The sequence below is a fragment of the Callospermophilus lateralis genome, chromosome 6, assembly GCF_048772815.1.
Source record: "Callospermophilus lateralis isolate mCalLat2 chromosome 6, mCalLat2.hap1, whole genome shotgun sequence".
Taxonomy (NCBI): domain Eukaryota; kingdom Metazoa; phylum Chordata; class Mammalia; order Rodentia; family Sciuridae; genus Callospermophilus; species Callospermophilus lateralis.
This window is the reverse complement of record NC_135310.1, coordinates 58,539,853-58,561,495: the sequence shown is the minus strand read 5'-3', so window position 1 is coordinate 58,561,495 and position 21,643 is coordinate 58,539,853. Positions and strand designations below refer to the sequence as shown.

The 21,643-nt window shown below is 33.6% G+C and overlaps 1 protein-coding gene across 3 annotated transcripts in view; it reads right to left on the bottom strand.

Moving 5' to 3' along the window:
• Atg5 (autophagy related 5) overlaps nt 1–21,643 on the bottom strand; it is a 116,826-nt gene that overhangs the window by 77,145 nt on the left and 18,038 nt on the right. For 2 of the 3 annotated variants that reach the window (XM_076859886.2, XM_076859888.1), the window contains exons 3-4: nt 21,219–21,346; nt 8,172–8,250 (exon numbers count right to left, since the gene is read on the bottom strand). In XM_076859886.2, coding sequence (XP_076716001.1) covers nt 8,172–8,250; nt 21,219–21,346 — 207 coding nt within the window. Of the gene's footprint in view, nt 1–8,171; nt 8,251–21,218; nt 21,347–21,643 lie in introns of those variants that run through there. The other variant, XM_076859887.2, reaches the window with a different exon arrangement.

The following is a 21,643-nucleotide window of genomic DNA, read 5'->3' as shown; positions in this document are numbered from 1 at the left end:
TTGAGGGGGCAGAAGGACGGACAGGAAAGGAAAGAACTGAGGAATGAATTTGACAAATTACGCTACGTGTTTATATATGAATATACCACAGATTATGTATATCTATAAACTATCAATTGAAAGAAGAAAAAAATAACAGATGAAAAGCCAGGGAAGTAGAAGAAGGAGAACAGGGGGAGGAAGGAGGGTAAAGAGAAAACACTGTGGACAGAATGGAGTAAATCATATTCCATGCATGTGTGACTATGTCAAAATGGACCCCACAATTATGTATAATTGCAATTCCCTAATAAAGACTTTTATTTAAAAAACTGAGATATAACTCACTTCTTAATATTCACCTTTTTAAAGGAGTAGGATTTGAGTGGTTTTCATTATATTCGCAAGGTCATGCAATCAGTACTTACCAAATGGAGTAACATTTTCATCATCCCATAAAGAAAACAATCCCACACCCATTAGCACTGTTTTCATGCAGTCCTTCTAAATGCTGAAAAGCAGTTAATGTACTACCTCTATGGATTTCACTACACTGGACATTTAATAGAAATGAATTATACACCATGCAGTTTTTTGTCTTCCTTCTTTCAATTAACATTATGTTTTCAAGGTTGTAGAGAACATTTGTAATACATTCCTATCATGAAATAATTATATTACAGATTATATGATATATATTGTTCATCCATTCATCAATCAATAATGGGCATTTGAGTTGATTCCAGTTTTTGCTTATTATAAATAATGAAGTTATGAATATGCACGTACAAGTTTTGGTGTTGGTATATTTTCCATTCTCTTGTGTACATTATTAGGAGTGGAATGCTGCATCACACAATAAGTCTGTTTAAACATCTGAGGACGTGCTACACTGCTTGGTGGATGTACTTACTTTACTTTCCCATCAATAATGAAGGAAGGCTGCAATGAGGACACACCCTCTTCAACATATTATTATCCAACTTTTAAAATTATGATCAATCTAGGATGTGTAGGGATAAATCACTGTAAAGTTTTCATTGTTGATATTGTTTTGTTTTTGTATTTCCCCAATGGCTAATTATGCTAAGCATTTCTTCATATATTTACTGGCCAATTTTACATCTTCTTTGAAGAAATTCCTGTTCAAATCCTTTGGCCATTTTTCACTTGTTTATTTATCTTTTTATTCTTGAGTTATAAAAGTTCCTTATACTGTAGTCTATACACTTATTAGATATACAATTTGTAAATATTTTCCCAATTATGTAGGTTCCCAACAGCCTTAATTACTGTAACTTTGAGAAATTATTCTATTATTTCTCTAGAAAATTTTGTTTCTGTACTTTCCAAAATTCTAGTAAAGAATACAAATCGTGTAAAATGGTATTTCTGTTCTAGAAGTTTTATAGAAAGAGATGTGTATATTTATAATGGTTTTGAAAATGCAGAAAACTACCCTGAAAGAATGAATTCACCCTTAATTCCATTATCCAAAGATTATAGCTATCTTATTTTTATAAATTTTCAGTCTTTTCTTGTTTATAAGAAAGGATGGTAGTTGTTCTTATATCAACTTACGCCACATACACACACAATAAGTATACATATACATTCGACACCTAAACTCAGGGAGGGCCTCAGGTATTCTAGACAAATGCTATACAAGTGAGCTACATTCCCAACACATAGAATTTTATGTGCTGCCTTTGGTTGTGTTTTGTTTTTTCTTTCTTTCTTTCAATTTAGGAATATAAACCTTTCATTAAGTCATTAAAATTTCCCCCCCAATTTTTTTTTTCTTTAGCCCATTCTCTCCCCCCTCTCATCTCCATGAACTCCAATTACATGTATGTTAGACTATATGGTGTTATCCCAGAGGCTCTGTTGTTGTGGGCTTATCTAAGGGTCAATTTCTACTGAAGCAAATTTTCCTTCACTCATTATACATGACATATTTCTGTTTATTTGCCAGGCAAGTAATTGCTGACTGTGTATTCGGCATTGTGAATATGGTATAAGGATTCCAGTTTATCTGTTTTTTTTAAGCTACTGAGTTTTGTTCTTGATAGCTTAGTTTACGCTTAAACTAAGCTTAAAATGTCTTAGTTTAAGGCTTTATTAGGGCAGGTCTAGAACAACTCTTACTCTACAACAGAGGTTGTTAAACTTTCTGTAGAGAATTTGTCATGAATAAGCCATTCCTTTCAACTGCAAATACTCAACTCTGCTGTTACAGCCCCAAAGAAGCCACAGATTTTGTATAAACTTTCATAGATGGCCACATTTCAATGCATCTTTATTTATGGTTACTGAAACTTTTATATGGTCACAAACTTTTATTCTTAATTTTTTCCCAAACATTTAAACATAAATACTACCCCTATGTCATAGGCCATGCAAAAACTATCAGTAGGCCAGCTAGCTGTGGTGGTATACCTATAACTCCAGTGATTCATGAGGCTAAGGCAAGATGATGGATCACAAGTTAAAGCCCAGTTTGGACCATTTAGTGAGACGTGGTCTCAAAAAGGGGTGGGGGTGGGAAATGTGGATGTATCTCAGTAGTAAGAGTGTCCCTGAGTTCAATCTGCAGTACCAAGTCAAAAGAAGACAAAAGAAAAAGGGGGGTCGGGGTCAGAGGCCAGATTTGACATACAATCCATGGTTTGCCAATCCCTGACCTGAAGTATAATACTTAATTTCAAATTCTGGTATTTCAGATAAATATTCAGTGTGTTATTTTGATGTATATATATATTCTGGACAATCTGGAATCCAATATTTCTTACCACTGTAGGACTCCCAGCATCTAGTTCTGCTCTTAACCCCATAACAATCACTCTCTACTAGGCCTTGCAATCATCTATGTAGGTGTAGCCCAGCCCTCAACCAAGTACCCTTGGGAACCCCCACCCCACACACACACACCTTAGTTCCTTCTTACTGATACCCTTCCTAGCAAGTTCCAATTACTTCAGAAACCCAATACTCCAATCTCTGCATCTTCAGTTCAGTAGAACTCCCTTGCTCTGTGCTTCAATTCTGCTCCTTATGCCACAGTCAGAATACTGTCCCAAAGCACAAAGATGAACTAACCATGGGGCTTGCTTTCTTTGCTCTCTAATATTCAGTGCCTAAAAGTAGCTCTACTTAATGTATTTTGCCATGTTTTATAGTTACAGTTAAAGAAAAAAAAATACTAGTTACTCTGCCAAAGCTAAAAGCCGATATTAACTTCACTACATATTTGATTAATATATGAGTGACTAAATAAACCTAATTTCATAGTTTGTATGAACCTCCATGATCAACACCTCGTGGTGTTCATCACTCTATAATGCTTTTCCCCTGAGAGCGCACAAAACAGTAACTTGCTTCAATCCCAAGGAATATGGGAAAAGTGACAAGATCTTAATCCTGTGACCAAATCATGTTACATAAAATTCTGCCATGCTGCTAGACTATCTTTAGACTCTAACAAGATGTGGCCATGTTAGAAAAGTGAATATGATAAGGAAATTGAAGTAGTCTCAAAGTGCTGAGTGCAGCTGGCAGCTAATAGGCATCGCAAAGACAGGGCCCTCAATCCTGTAACACAAGAAAATGTGGTTTATTCTGAACAAGCCTGAAAGCAGATTCTTCCTAAATCAAGCTTTCAAATGAAATTGAAGCCCAGTCAATATCTTGAAAGCAGCCTTGTCTAAGACTTATGTGGAAGACTGAGTAAAATCATGCCTACACTCCTGATCCACAGAAACTGTGTATTTTACACTGTTAGATTTGTAGCATAGACTGAACATCACTAATCTGAAATCCAAAATCCGAAACTTTTGAACACCAACATGAGAGAAAAATGTTCAGATTTTGACATATTTTGGATTTCTTGGATTAGCAACGCTCAAATTGTAATGTCTACACAAATATTCCAAAAAACAAAACAAAAACCCAATATCTGAAAGAATTCTTGTTCCAAGCTTTTTGGACAAGGAATTTTCAACCTGTAGTCTGTCAAACAGTAATAGATAACTAAAACAACATACTATTGAGAGATACTCTAAAGCAACCACAAATATTTATTGCTGGAAAGCACAAGCAGTGTAGAAGCAAGAGAGAAGCCAAAAGTACACTGAAGAACATGGAAAGCTACCTCACACCTATGTCATCAACAGAGAATAGAAGCAAAGATATGATACATTTTTTCACTAAGACAAGTGGGTTTTGGCATAGCAAAAAAACTGTCCATCAGAAATCAGGTGTGGTCAGTCATATGAGCACTCTCAAGAACAGCCAGAACCAGCAGCAGGGTCTGTTTAAGCACAACAGGATGGTCTGGCATATCTAACTTGTGGTATTCCCAACATTCAGGGGAGTTTAGCATATTAGTACTATCCTCATTTGCTTAGCAAATGTGAGCTCTTGACCTTAATAAATTCAAAATGATATCTGCTCTTCTTAAAAACAAATCAGCACCATTTTACCAGGAAAGAGAGAAAAAAAGCAAGGGTTATTTTTTTTTTAAATCCCCCCACCCCAATAGAGTAACAAACTGCATTTACATTATAGATAGAACTAGGCATTTCAAAGAGCTGGATATCCTCACCTGATATCACTAAATTCTCAAGTCACACTAACACCCTTTTGAAAAATTCCACACACTGAAAGGATCCTTTTGCATTAATGCAGATTTACAAGCAGCATGCCTAAGGAAAAATCAAAAATCTAAGGGAGGAAAAATCAAAGGGGGAGAGGGGGTGGGACAGAGAAGTAAAGCAAAGCAAAAATGGCAAAATGTGGTTGTTAACTGAACTACTCTCAACTTTTCTAATACAGGTCTGAATGTTTCTATAAAAAAACAGAGAAGACAGAAATGAGAAAATTTTCTTAGTAGGCTAAATGAGTTCAGAAATTTTTTAAAAAATCATTAAAATTAGAAAAGACTGAAGAAGTATAATTTTCACTCCTATTTTGGAAAACAGTGAAAGAAATCAGGGTAAATAACCAAATATGCACATTTTAAAGCAGTTAACATTTTATAATCATATAGTATTTTTCTCAGAATTCATAAATTCTTATAAAAACACATTCTGACTCATCTGTAAAACCCTTTGGTTCTGTAGACAATTATTATTCACTTTTATATCTGCAGTATTCTCTAAACTCTTGTTACTTAACATGTAGTCTGGTAGACCAATAATATCACATTACCCGTAAGCGTGTTAGAAATACAGCATCTCTGTATCCACCCTAAACCTACAGAATCACAATCTACACTTTGATACAGAGGTAATTTGAAAGCTTGTTAAAGTTCCCAAAACATTACTATAGACAATAAAACATATTCATGATAAATACTATAAATCTATTCAAATCACAAGCATCAAAGTTGGCTTAAAAAATAGAAAACACACGGTTGCAAAGTTTTCAGCAGGTTTTTGTTTGTTTTTCAAGAATCAGTCTATCTGACTGATCATATCAGAGGCACTGGGGTCTCTTGTAGGATTTAGTACTACACAAAATCTAATCAAGATTTTTGAAATTTGAAATCAACTGTTAAATAAAACTCTAACAAGTCTGATTTAAATACAAATATCACTTAGCACATTCAAGACCACATCATAAAAGATGAAATAAATGCTGGAACACTAACCACTAACTAATATAAATTGTTAATAAACACAATATGTTGAAAGAAAATAAACTATCTTCTAGAAACTTAAAAAAGGGGAAAAAAACAGTTTTCTCACTAAAAGCATTGATTTCCTACCTCCAAATTAATCCTTTAAATTTCATTATAATCAGCTAAAAGTGCCAGGATAGTACAAAGTAGGAGGCCTACAAAATTAGTACAAGGTATTGATTAAATACCTGTAGACAATCTTTGGGGTAAGCTAGATCATAATATAATGCATAAAGGAACTCAGTACACAGTATTTGAGTGGGGCAGGAATCGGGGCAATAATTTTCCCCCAATACTGACTAGGATCAGAAAGATTCAAGTAGCTGAAAGAAAGGCTCAAGTAGCTGAAAGCTGTGTTATGTAGATCTCCAAATGTTGACACATTTCACTCCATGAATTTTTTTTTTTTTTTTTTTTTTACAAACTGTATGTTAAAACTACCATCAGTCTCATTAGAAAATTCTTCCAGAAAGAGGCTGTCACACTCATAGTGGCAGATTCGTGTTTTCTAAAATTGTAGTTTTCACTTTGAAGTTTTTTTAATCACTGGCACCCAAAGTGTGTCAGATATCCTAAGAAAAATATGGCTAGTTCAGCTGGAAACCAAATCATGTAGGGGACACAGGCTTTTCTCTAAGACAACCATATTTGTCTTCCCAAAAAAGTGCTTTATGTGTACTACCCATTTCATCACACAAGGTATTAAAAACACATGTACTTAAGAATCAAGATTAATAATAAGTAATAATTTTGAATTGCACCTAGTAGCTCAGGGTTAGAATATCTGTCTAGGATGTGCAACAACCTGGACTAAATTCCCAGGACCACCCCCACGCCCCCGGAAAAAAACAAAAACAACAACAAAAAAACACTTTATCCAGAACAGTGTTAGGTGAACAAGTATTCTTTTTACTGTAAGTGGATAGTCCTGAAGAACAGAATGACCACTAGTAACTTGGTACACTGCTTTGCTTTATGCTTAGGTCCCCAGCAGTTTTAACCACCACTGTTTTTGCAGATCAGTGCAAATGTTAACACGGTAGAAAGGGCAAATAATTTTCAATATTATCATGGGAATAGATTTTACCTAATGGATCTCCTGAAAGGATTTCAGGGCACATGCCCCCAACCCCAGGGGTTCTCACATTGCTTCTAGACTCACTGCACTATACCAATGCAAACACGCCTTAATCTTTCTTTTCCTATCATTATAATCCACTGACTTATTCAACCAATAACTTATGTAGTACCACTAAGTACCCTAAAATGCTTGAGTTTTTGAATGTCACTCCATCATTCTATGTATCCCAAGCTCCTAGAACAGAGACTGGCTGGCTCAGAGAAGAATCTCAATATTTACCAAAAGAATTAATTAACAGATAGCTACAACACATTTTAACTTACATTTCAAAGTCTTTTAGGATACATCTCTCTCTCTCATACCCAAACATATACTCACACAAAAGTAAACAATGTAAATACTGTACTCTTATTTTCAAGCATTAACAGGAAAGACTTGTTAATACATAACCTCTAGCCTTAATATATTTGAAGAAGTTTTATTCTCACACTACTCTAAATGTAAATTGCTGTATGTACATGCAGTTCTTGCTCTCAATATATCATGGGAATTAAAATTCACACATATTAGAATCACATGCTCCAACTGTGAGGTTTTATGGCAACCGTGAGCTATAATAACACAGTACTGTGCAATGCACATTAGTGTACATACACAGAGAAATAAGAAGCTCTAGTGACCCACACTCATTACAATAAAACGGGAAGGAAAAGCAACATAGGAAGAATGGATGGGCATTGACTTTGAATTGGTACCCCTACAAGAAAGCAAATCAGACACCTAAGTGACTTTCTCAAACTCTATGCCTCCCCTCTGTTACCCACTGCATTTGAGAATTACTGTCCATGAGCAATTAAAAGTATTTTCAATTCTTCAACAGTGTTTGCAAATGAACTGGAGGGTAGAGCAGAAGAATGGTGGAATATGTCTGTAATACAGTGACACTAAAGCATATCATACTAAATTTATCCTGGTCTTAAACACTACAGGAATGAACATTTCTCAAAAGAGAGATACATCAAATCTTTGGACTGTCATCTAACTCTTCTCCTCATTCAATCACATTAGTCTTAGAACTACTCAAAAGCATTAGGCTGTCCTCCTTCCTAGCCTTGTGCACATCTACGCTCAGGAATTTTATTCTATTTGATTTTTAAAATAAAACATAAATTTTTAAAAACTATTATAAATTTTCAAAATAGCAGATTTAGCTCTAATTTAAAAGGGGGGGGGGCTACTTATCATTAAAACTTTAAGTGGATCAGCCAAAAGTTAGAAAGAAATTGAAAAATATTTTACAGCAAACACTAATGGAAGCTTAGCAACTAAGGATGTCATAAGAAAAACAATAAATAACTTCACTTAAAAAAAACTACTCTATTTATTAAGTATTGCAAGTGGGACAAATGGGAAATGCTATTTAAACTATACCTTAAAATGTACTGTGATGTTCCAAGGAAGAGCTGAACTTGATGCAAGAAGATCAAATAGCAAACCAATTGGATAATGCCTAAAAATGAAAGAGTATATTTTAAGAGAGAATAAATATGTAAAGTGGTTAACTACAACTCCAAAATAAACTTACAGAACTTGTTTTTACCACCAAATATCATGGGCTTTTGACCAATCACAAGAAGGTAACATTTATAGTTACAGCCACAGGCCAATATACTTTCCAGGCATCAAGTAATTTTCCCCATAAAACTCAATATACATGATAGGATTACAGGAAGGTATTCTTTACCAACTGTGTGCACTGTGTGTTACTGTAAGGTAATAACAAATTGTTATTCCAGTGTACATAATGGGCAAGTTGAAATATTTTTTAAAGTTTTACAACAACTTAAAATTTTAGAAAACTCTAAGAACCCATACAAGCACCTAAGAAGCATGCAAACCACCTATTCAATGGTTATTCCAATTAACAATATAGCACACAAAATTTCCAGTCTTTTACCTAAGCATATGCATCTAAATATAGATTCAGAATTCTTTACAAAATACACTATACCCTGTTTTTCTCACATGATAATGTCAACATTTTCCCAAAGCATGGAATATTCTTCTTAAGCCTAATTTTAACATTTTCTTAAAACTAAAGTTTTGACTTCCTAAATAAGAGAATGTTTCCTAACATATAAACCTCATTCAGTGAAACAAATTACTTTGCAATAGACAAATGTGAATACTACAAACCTGGCAGATTTCAGAGGACAAAAATTTTTTTAAGTCATCAGTATAAACTGAGGGAACTTAATTAGTAAATCAGAATTAAATTATACTCACAACAAAGGCAAAAAGATAACTATATACCTTCCTGGTTTTATTTCTATAAAGTACTGATATATTACTTCTAGATTTATGAGCTAAAAATCTGAAAATATATGTAATCTCCCCCTAAATGAGTAAATGATCAACATTCAAATATTATAGGCATCTCAGTGGTATAGTGCTAAGACAAGGACCTAGGTAGGATCTATCCCCAGCACTGCCCCACAACTCTCCCCAAAAAGCTAGTGTCATTTATGTTTGCTTACTTCTATATAATTATGAAACAATCATCAGTTACTAGAGATCATATATTTAGATAGAATAAATTTAGAATGAATGATTTATTAGGAAAAAATGTAGTAGTTTTAGACTTCTGTTATTCCTTTTAAACCTTAAAACCACTCTTTATCCAAAAGTTAGCATCTAACACTAATCCTTGACAATCAGAAATATACTAAAGAAAACTGAAACCAGCAAAAATGTTATATCTGCCAAAAAATAAAATCAAAATACCAAAAATACTGCACTACAGACAAGTTATAGACTCTATCAAATTCTGATTATTCCCTTTGAATTATTAAAATTGTACAAAGGTTAGGGAAGTAGCTCAGTGGTAAAGCAACTGACCAGCATACATCAAGCCCTGGGTTTCATCCCTAATAGTATCAAAAACTTAAAAATTGGAAGAAGAAAAAAAACAAGCTTTAAATAATGCACTGCATGTTTACAAAATAGACCCTTTGTAAGTAAGTATTCAATCCTTTTTTTTTTTTTAAACGTCTCAGGAAGCTGCAAAGAGTTAAGAATGAATGTGGGGCTGGAGTTGTAGCTCAGTGGTAGAGCGCTTGCCTAGCATATGTGAGGCACTGGGTTCTATTCTCAGCACTCAGCACCATAAATAAATAAATAAATAGATACATAAATGTCCAGCAACAACAAATAAATAAATAAGTAGATAGATGGATGGAAAAAATCTGTTAAAGAAAAAAATATGAATATGGGCACTTAATAAAATTTACTTGACATTCATAATAAAGACTTAAAATTTCAAAAGTGACATATTCTTCTTACCCAATTTTCAATAGAGCTACAAATAGAATTAATACAGAAATACCTGTAAGTAAATTACATAGATGGTCTATAAGATAAAGTACACCTGAGATGTCATAAACTGAGTAGAAATCCAATGTTGTTTCACCTGTTCCCTGCCATTTCCAAAAGTAATTGTAAGCAAATTCTAAAATTAAACATGACTTAAGAGCAAGTTATGTCATAAAAATCAAATCTTTTTAAAATAAATATTTGGGAGAAAATATAAGTTAAACTTATGATTTGTAATTACATTTTTTACTCTTGATATTTTAAAAGAACACTGTAAATTCACAGAATATCAAACATAGTGGACAATATGAGGCTGATAGATATATAAATCAATAAAGATCCACAGAATCCTTAACTCAGTTAAGATCCAATGGACCCAATTTTAAGTTATGAGTTTCCTTTTCATGTAGTTCTAAAAATTTTAATGATTGATATTTTATCCCTTCTTACTGCTATTCTATTCCTCTTAATGGACTTCAAAAGACGGGGAAAAACTCACTTAAAGATGGGGATGTAGCTGCCAGGCGTAGTGGCACACACCTGTAATCCCAGTGGCTAGGGAGGCTCTAGGCCTTTTAGAGTTCAAAGCCAGCCTCAGCAAAAAGCAAAGCACAACGCAACTCAGTGAGACCCTGTCTCTAAAAAAAATACAAAATAGGATTGGGGATGTGACTCAGTGATCGAATGCCCCTAAATTCATTCCTCAGTAAACCCCCCCACCACCAAAAAAAAGATGGGGATGTAGCAAGAGCTTTTCTAACATGTGCTGAAGCAGTGACTTCAATCCCCAGTACCGCAAAAACATCTCGTTTTAAAAAAAATAACAACTCATTCCATCTAGTAAATACTATATCTATTCACTGTGTGCTTTTATAAATCCAAGATATATTATAGAATTTAGTGATCTCTTATAACATTTTGCTATTTCACATCCTAGAAATTATTTTATTATCATTCAACAATTATATCCAACTATATTTAAAAAGACTAAAATAATAAAAATTTGAAAGAATGGGATGGTTGGCAGAAAGGTATAATAATGAACCCTTCCTCCATTTTCTAACTCTATTGCCTAAAATATTGCATCATCTTTCAAGAAAGCATAAAATAAGAATGCAGACCCCATCTTTGGAGTCTGCTTTTAGCTATCATTGACAAAAAAAAAAAAAATGAATATTTAAGCTTTCTCATTTTCCACTTACAATAGTAAAGCAAAGAAACTTGTCAAGGAAAGATATTTCACAATTAATGCACAAATCAGAAGATGAAAGCAAAGAAATAGCAGTACTCTGGACTTTAATGATATAGGAAAATAGGTCATCTAAGAGACATTTCATATGAATTGTTAGATGATGATATCCTAGGATAAATTCTGCAGAACTCAAAACTACTAGATGAATAACACATTTCTAAATCAGAAGGAACATATGGTATTCTTATCAACTTAGTAATTCATCACAAAAATATTTTAGACAAGAACCTAATAACTTCATTTAACTAAAAGGATGTGTAATAATAAATTCTTTCATCTTTTATGCCATTTGCACAATCTGTTTGATTTGATGGGGTAAGTGCTAACAGTAGATTTGTATTCAAAGATAACTGATGGAATATGCTGATGTAGATACGAAAAAAATAAAGGACTGATTATTCTAACTGGCATTAACAATACAAAAAAGAAAATATCCTAAAACAAAATTATGAGCTGCCAAAGATTTTTAAAATGTCTAGGGCTGAGGATGTACAAAACGTTTGCCTAACATGCACAAAGTCCTTAGTTACACCCCCCAGCACGATAACAACAAAAAAGTCTTCAAGTATTGCTGTCAAGTATAAGAATAGGAAGTAATGATAAACTAGAACTTTTTAGGATCTTATTTGAATGTCTGACAACTAATGAGCAAACTTGTTGCACTGAGTTCTATTCAGAAGACACTGCCATTTCAGTTACTTTCAAAACCAGGAAAAATATTTAAAAATCCAAAGTTGCTGAATATAAATGCACGGCAAAATTGCTAAGACTTGTTATACACTATTCTTTTATTCTAACTCCTCTCAATTATTTTTTAATATTTTTAGTTATAGATGGACACAATACCTTTATTTTACTTATTTATTTTTATGTGGTACTGAGGATTGAACCCAGTGCCTCACATATGCTAGTAAGTGCTCTACCACTGAGCCATAATCCCAGTTCCTCTAAATTATATTTTAAAATGACTTAGGTAAATGTTTCTTTAAATGATCACTGGTCCCAGGAGGTAACTGTGATTTTCCTATTACGCTCAGGATTATGATAGAAATGTTAACTATTATGGTGAAATACATATAAATTAACTTAAAAACATTCTAAATAATATAAGTAAGTTATCCTGTAGTAATTCTTAAAATAAAATTGAACCAGAAAAACTTAATAAAAGAACCATCTACTTATGTATCATGAAATTATTATTCACATGTGGTTCAATGCAATATTTATGTAAGAATGGTTTTGATGGAAGGACATTATCTCCAAAAATACTATCTGAATTAACTGATTTCCATTCTTTGTTTCTGACGGATCTATTAATATTCAGGAAAAATCATAAAAGAAAAAATCTGGCAAAAAAATCAAAATTACTGAATTTCTCCAATACTATAATCTGATTTGCATCAAGGATTTTAAAAATTTGCACAACTTCTTTAAACAGATATTCTATAGAATTCGTCCAAAGGCTCCTAATCCACAACGCAGAAACCACATAAGCCATAACTGTAAGTAAATCATAATATAGCCATTTGGCTGTTATGTTGTTGCTATTGACATCTAACCTAAATTTAACAGAAAAAGAAATGGAAGAATTTGAACTTGTATTACATCCCAAAAGAAAACATACTAGCTAACAGCTCAAACTATTGCCCTATAGAAAATGACTGCATTGAATATACAGTGTTAACTATTTTCACACTGCCTCTTCCCCCTCTCTCCTTTTCCCCTTGCAATGGGAACTGAATTCAGAGGTCTACCATGATGGACAATGCTCTACCACTGAGCCACATCCCAAGCCCTTTTTACTTTGAGACAGACGCTAAGTTGCCCAGGCTGTCCTCAACTTGGATACTCCTTTAACAGCATCCCAAGTAGCTGGAGGCATACACCACCACATCTGGCCTCTTTCTCTTTATACTTCTTCTTTTTTTTTTTTTTTTAAGAGGCGGGGGGGGGGGTGAGAGAGAGAGAGAGAATTTTTTAATATTTATTTTTCAGTTTTCAGTGGACTAAACATCTTTATTTTATGTGGTGCTGAGGATTGAACCCAGAGCCCTGCGCATGCCAGGTGAGCGCTGTCACATCCCCAGCCCTCTTTATACTTCTCTGGTCTTTCCCAAACTTAATTCTCAAAATAAATATATGTTGATGTTTCTTTGCTTCACAATTGACACACACACACACACACACACACACACACATATATATATATATACACATACATACATACAGATTAGCACACAACATAGTAATAATAAATATGCTCATTATATATAATGGATAGGAGTTCATTCAGATAGCAAAGCAGAAAAAGGACTCCTCTCACAAGTGGCTCACTTAGGACAACTCAATTGCTTTTCCTGATGGAAAACCAGTCTTCAGTACTGAATGGATCATCCCTATAATAGAGAACCACCACCTGGGTCTATTTCACTGAAATGAATGTATTCTATTGAAAAATTGCTACATGTGAATCATTGGAAACATAATTACTTTTCATTGAATAAAAAGGGGTATAACTATTATTGTAAACTTCAAAAATTTAATGATTACAAGCAAATTGTCTTACTCTATAAGTGTCAATGAATACAACCAGATTTAGAATAGCACTAAATTTCAATATTTCATGTATTAAGAAGTACAAAAATAACCAAGAGCATACCAAAAGGCCATGGAAGCCACACTTCAAAGATCTAGTTAATGCAATAATTTATAAATTTCCAGAAATTCACAATCTTACAAAATTGACTGGAACAGATAAAGACAAAATGCAAAACAAAAAATAAATAGTTTACACAAAATAAAATTTCCCATTTAAAGATATTTTTTTAATAGCAAAAAAGAAACTTTTTCTTAAATTTTGTACTTGAAGGTGTAAACCCTAAACCATCAAGGTTTACTAACAAATTATTCTTTCAAAAAATCCAATAATTGTTCTCTTAAAATAATTGCTATATGAAACGAACAAATATGAATTATAAATTATGGCAACAAGAAACTTCACCCCTTAAAAATATAATGTTACAGCACCCTCTGCTGACTTACCAACTCAGTCTTCAAGAAGAGATTTTTATATCTTGAGTTACATCAACACTTTCTACCCCCCATATAATTGTTTTAAAGTGAAAGGACTGGGGGACTATGGATGTTACCCAGTAATAGAGTGCTTGCCTAGCATGCATGAGATCCTGGGTTCTATACCCAACACTGGAAGGAAAAACAAAACAACCCCTAAAGAAGATAAAGCTCTAATCAGATAAAGTCTCCTTAGAAGAACTCTACAAATCAACAACATATTTCCTAAGTATTCATGAGTATAACACTTTTTAAGCATTTTTCTATTATAATTAGAACAAATTAACACAATCAATTAGAGAGAACAGATAGAATGGGGATTTTTTTTTTTAATAAGAGCAACAGCAGGCGAAAAGAAGCCTAAACTGAGATTCTTGAAAAATGGGTCAAATTTGCTTATTTGAGAAAGTAATTTACTTACCGGAGCCCCAGTTTTACATATATATATATATATATATATATATATATATATATATATATATAAAAGCACCAGGTGCAGCGGCACACACTGTAATCCTGGTGGCTCAGGAAGTTGAAACAGAAAGATTGTGAGTTCAAAGCCAGCCTCAGCAAAAGCAAGGCACTAGGCAACTCATATACAAGAAAGAACTGGGGATATGGTTCAGTGGTTGAGTGTCTCAGAGTTCAATCCCTGGTACGCCCCCCAAATTAATTACCTAAGTTCCTACATTCATGGAGCAATGCAAAAACAAGTGAAAGAAACTACAAAATAAGGGAAATAAGCACAAATAAGCCCAAAGAAAGCAAAAGGAAGAAAATTACAAATAACAGAAATCAATGAAATTAAAAATAAAAAAAAAATCAACAAAATAAAAGGTTGGTTCTCAAAGTAAATAAACAAAATTAATAAGCCACGAGTAAAGCTGATAAAAAAGAAAGGCAGAAGGCACAAATTACCAATATCAAGAATGAAAAAAGTGGAAGTCTGCACAATGGCTCATGTATGTAATCCCAGCTACTTAGGAGGCTGAGGCAGGAAGATCACAAGTTCAAGGCCAGAAGAGGCAACTCAATGAGGCCTTATTTCAAAATGAAATAAAAACAACAGCAGCAACAAAACAAAAAAGTACTGGGGATGTCACTCAGTGGTAGAGTACCTAGCATTGTGTTCAGGCCCTGAGTTCAATCCTCATTGGTGGGAGGGAGGGAAGGAGGGAGGGAGGAAGGAAGGGAGGGAGGAAGGAAGGGAGGGAGGAAGGAAGGAAGGAAGGAAGGAAGGAAGGAAGGGAAGAAGGAGAGAGAAAAGATGAACTGTCACTACAGATCTTACATTCATTAAAATAAAGAAATATTTTACAGTGAGTAAGTTTATATTCGTAAAATTCAATTTAGAACAAACCAATTTAGAACAAACCAAAAAAAAAGATGAAACAGACAAGCTCAATAGAACTATACATGTCAAGGAAATTGAATCTGTTATTAAAGCTGGGGGTGAGGGGCACAGTCCTGGACTCCTAGCCCAGATGATTTCACTAGAGATTTCTATGAAACACTTAAAAAGGAGTAATGCCGTTTTACAGCCTTTTCCAAAATTTGCAGGACAGAACATATCTCAAATCATTTAAGTCCAGTATTATCTTAATACAAAATAAGAACAAAACAGTAAGCTTTGGTGAGAAAAAGGTACACTCATACACTGCTGGTGGGACTTCAAATTGGTGCAGCCAATATGGAAAGCAGTATGCAGATTTCTGGGAAAATTGGGAACGGACTCACCATTTGACCCAGCTATCCCTCTCCTCGGACTTAAAAACAGCATACTATAGGGACACAGTCACATCAATGTTTATAGCAGCACAATTCACAATAGTTAAACTGTGAAACCAACCTAGAAGTCCTTCAGTAGATGAATGGATAAAGAAACTGTGGTATATATACACAATGGCATATAACTCAGAAATAAAAGAGAATAAAATCATGGCATTTGTAAGTAAATGGATGGAGTTAGAGAAGATAATGCTAAGTGAAGTTAGCCAATCCCAAAAAAACAAATGCCAAATGTTTTCTTTGATATAAGGAGGCTGATTCATAGTGGGATAGGGAGAGGGAGCATGGGAAGAATAGATGAACTCTAGATAGGACAGAGGGGTTGGAGGAGAAGGGAGGGGGCATGGGGTTATTAATTTGGTGGAATGTGATGATCATTATTATCCAAAGTACAGTATGAAGACACGAATTGGTGTGAATATACTATGTATATAACCAGAGATATGAAAATTTGTGGTCTATAAGTGTAATAAGAATTGTAATGCAATCCACTGTCATATATAACTAATAAAAAAGACAGGCAGTACAAAATTAGAAAACCATAATCTCTCCTACAAATTTGAAGTACAAAATCTTCAATAAAATATTAACAAACAAAAATCCAATGATGAATAAAATTAGTTACATAACACAATCAAGTAGGATTTATTAAAGGTATGCAGTACTGGTCCAGCATCAAAAACCATGAATTTAATCTATAAATAGACAAAAGCTAAAGAAATTCAGGCTGAGCATTCCTAATCTGAAAATTATAAATGCTCTAATCTGCTACTTTTGAGCATCAACATGACACCCTTAAGGGAAAATACCACACCTGACCTGGAGTGATGGATCACAATAAAATGCAGGTGCACTGAGGCTGGGGATGTAGTAGAGTGGTAGAACACAGGCTTAACATGCGTGATACCCTGGATTTGAACACCCAGAACTACACACACACACACACACACACACACACACACGCACACAATGCAGGTGCACTAAAAACAAGTGCATAAAATCACCCTCAGGCCATGTGTGGTGTACTTCAAAAAGAAATTTTGTGTTTAGACTTGGATCTCATCCCCAATATCCAGAATGTAAATACAAATTTTCCAAAATCCAAAATCCAAAAAATTTCATCATCTGAAACACTTCTGATCTCAAGCATTTCTGATAAAGGATACTCAACTTGCATCTGCCTCAGAAAGTTTAACAAAAATCCAACATATATCCATAACAAAAATTATCAGCAAGTTAGGAAGAAAGTGAGGCAAGGACACAAAACAATGCATGAAAACAAAATCTACTTTAAGAATACTTTGTTCCACTATTATGGATTAATGCTAATTCAACTTTACACAGTATTTCCAAAATAATCTTTAAAACCAAGTAATTCAAAATCATATTGCTAACACTCTTGACTTTGGCCCACCTATAGGAAGAGAAAGTGTAATCTTACCATCTGAGTACAATAAAAATCATTATTTTTCTAGAACTTTAGTTTTTTGTTTGGAGGATTTATTTTCCTTACAATTGAGAACTGCCACTTTACATAAAAGGACAGGATTAAGTAATTAAATTAGGGGACACTTTCAGGGATAAAGTCATAAAGGGAGAACAATTATCAGTTTATGCACTTTCTCCCTTTTATGAATTATCTAAACCGATGGTTGATTTCCACTCGTACCTTTCCTACTTGAGTCAATTTAAAACTCCAAACAATAGGGTATAAGAAAGACATTATCACCCTACTCAAATAAATTCTGTTCTACTCTTAAGATACACCAAGTCTCAAAAGTTCATGTTTCACAAAGCTTCAGTGTAAAACAATGAATGTAACTCTCAGTATCATTCTGTTCTAAGAAACCTACTACTTTAATACCACACAGATTCTTACATTGATAAACCATTTTCAGGAAGATTTAACACAGGAGGAAATTGCCACTGTTGAAAGCAAAAACAGAAAAGATCAAGACTTGGCTCAGAAAAGTCATTCACTTCTCATATATATGGAATACTTAAAAATACCAAAAGAAAAACCCATAAAATATTAAATAATAAATTTATAGCATGACATAATTATTTTTAATCAAAAATAAAGTTAACACCCCAAAAAACTAAAATGAAAATACTTAAATACAATTACTCTTACACAAGCTCTTTAAAAGGGAACAATTTCAATCTTTTAAGATTTTCAGAAGGCGAAAAGTAAGAACATGGTATATTTAAACCAAACTCATTGTTCTGCAGTAAAAGGGAAAAATTGATCCAAACATTATTTATTGATATCTAGAATACAAGTCTATAAGAAATAAACAATATTGAATATAAAATAACCACACAAGACAGAATAAAACACCAGCTGAAAGATGATGACTTAGGAAAAACTGATTAATTTACTTTAGATAAACTGAGGTTCCCCAAATTTTCCAGAGTTTCTCAATCAGGGGCAGTTTTGTCCCTGCCCTAGGACATCTGGCAACATTTTTTATCATGACTGGGAAGTATACAGGCTACACTTTCTGGGTACCAGGGATTGAACTCAGGGGCACTCGACCTCTTGTGGAAAGAGGCCAGAGCTGTGGCTAAACATCTTATAATGTATAAGGTAGCACCACAACAAAGACTTATCCATTTTAGAGTGGATGCAATGGGACACGCCTGTAATCTCAGAGACTTGGGAGGCTGAGGTAAGAGGATTGGAAGTTCAAAGCCAGCCTCAGCAGCTTAGCAACACCCTAAGCAACTTAGTAAGACCCTGCATGGAATTTTTTTTTAAAGTGGGGAGAGGTGCTGGGGATGTGGCTTAGGTTAAACACTTTTTTTTTTTTTTTCTGGGTACTAGGAATTGAACTCAGGGGCACTCGACCACTGAGTCACATCCTAGCCCTATTTTGTATTTTATTTAGAGACAGGGTCTGAGTTGCTTAGTGCCTTGCTTTTGCTGAGGCCATCTCTGAACTCACAATCCTCCTGCCTCAACCTCCTGAGCTGCTGGGATTACAAACGTGCACTACCGCCCATGGCTTAAGCATATTTTTTTAAAAAAAACCTACCCATAATCAAATATATTAACATATAAAAATATATTAAACTGTCAATCCCCCATACTGGAGGGGAAAAAAAAGAAAAAAAATACATTTCAAAGTGTAAAGAACAACCCTCTTGAGAAACTCTATCCTGATAAAATTTACTGAAAAGATGTTGGTTACACAAATTCTTATAATCTTATAATACATATAAAGCAATACAATTTAAATGTCTACTAAAACATAGTTAGAACTGTCAAGCACCTAGATGTATCCTATTTCTAGTTATACCAATCTTTCCTCCTCTTGCCTTTCCCTGTTACTCTCCTGACCATTGCTCCTATCACACTCCTTTCAATCTACCTTCCCATTCCAAAACCTCCAATTCTTCTAAGAAACAAAACAGAAAACACTGCTTTATATATGCTACCAGAGTTAGCATGACTTCTCAGCAATCACAAGTTTTAAATTAATGTTTCCCAAGGTTTCAAGAAGTCATAAGTCTAGTATATGATCATGAAAATCAGTGTTGTTTTACTTAAAAAAAAAAGAATGCTGTAGGACTACTTTATCATTCTTTCTTATAACATCTAAAAGGGTGAGACTTGACCCACAACTCAAAACAAAATGCCACCTTACATGTTTCTAAACCATTAATCAAAAATTTCAAATTCAGGATTTCATCAGTACAAGGTGAGTTCCAAAAGTTCACACCTTACTAACAGTGATCCTTGGATTCACATTAGCTGCACTTAACAAAACTACTACCTAATTACCTTCCTTTTATTTTTCTTAAGTCTCTGTCAAATACACATTTTAACATTCCCAGACTGGGAGCCAACTCCATTTTTAACCTATTTGTATTTTTCAAATTCCACTTAAATCTTGTCTTAGTCTTAACTTTTTCACTCAACTGCATAAAAATAGCATCATTTAAACAGCTATATCCCAGCATACCTTGAACTATTTTTTAATTTTTTTTTCTGCAATTTCTCTAGGCATTTTTTTCTCTAGGCCTTTTTTTTGAGGGAGTACTGGGGATTGAACCCAGAGGTACTTTACCACTGAGCTACATCTCCAGTTTTTTTAATTTTTTATTTTGAGACAAGATCTCACTAAGTTGCTGGTCTTGAACTTGCAATTCTCCTGCCTCACCTTCCCCACTCACTGGGATAACAGCAATTTATCACCCCATCCAGCTCATTAATAGTTTTGAAAGTAACATGAAGAAAACTCCTGAAAAAATTACAAAAAAATTAGGAGCACATAGATAAGCCTCGATTTTAAAATTTATTTTCAATACCTTTCATGAAAATGACATAATATCAAAATCATTTTTACATTAGAAGGAACTAAATACATTTTAAATACTCTAAGCCTCACAAAGATGTGCTTATGGTACAATGTCACCTAAATTTGGCAGTCAGTTTGAAAAATGTCACTTAACTAATCATATGTATATAAAAACTGTTATAAAGATTTTGGAGACAGAAACAAAATTGAATTATTTCAGAGAGATGATTTGTTTATAGGGAAATTTTATGTCTGCAAAACAACCCCAAACAACAACAAAACTACCCGGGTTGGGGTTGTAGCTCAGTGGTTGAAAGCTTGCCTTGCATGTGTGAGGCACTAAGTTCCATTCTCAGCACCACATGAAAAATAAATAAATAAAACAAAGATATTGTGTCTATCTACAATTTAAAAAATATTTAAAAAAACCTACCCATAATCAAATATTAACATATAAAAATATATTAAACATAGATGAAACTGTCCAGTCATCCATGCATCCAAACAAAAGGCAGAAATATTTAACACAATAGTCTTATAACAATGGTTTAAACTTCACTTATGATCACTTATGATCTAAGATAGTACTTCTTTCTTTAGAGAACTATTTTTTACAACCATTTCAGGGCACTATACCTTCTTAAAGTTACCATATACTTAATGCTTAATAACGCAGAAAAATTCACTCACCATTTCAAGGGTGTGCCTTCATATTCAAACCATATCTCACTAATGTCTTCTTGTCTCATAACCTTCTGAAAGTGCTTTTTCACCTTGTCAGTTACCAACGTCAAATAACTTACTCTTGGCAAAAGCAACTGAAATGAAAATTTGTAAAACCATATTTACTTAATACGTATTTAAAAACAATAGTTTTTTAATATTAAGGAAAAACAGCTAGATTCTATGCTTTCCATTATTTTGAATATCCCACATAAAACCTACTGGTTTTTATGGAAAATTAAAGGCTAGGTTAAGATGTTTGATTATTTTTTATGGCATCATTACTTTTAAGTATAGCTTATCACATATATTCCTATAATTAATGCAAATCTATCTACAATCTTTCTGTAACACATAAAAATATAATGCAATTAGATATACTATTTAGGATA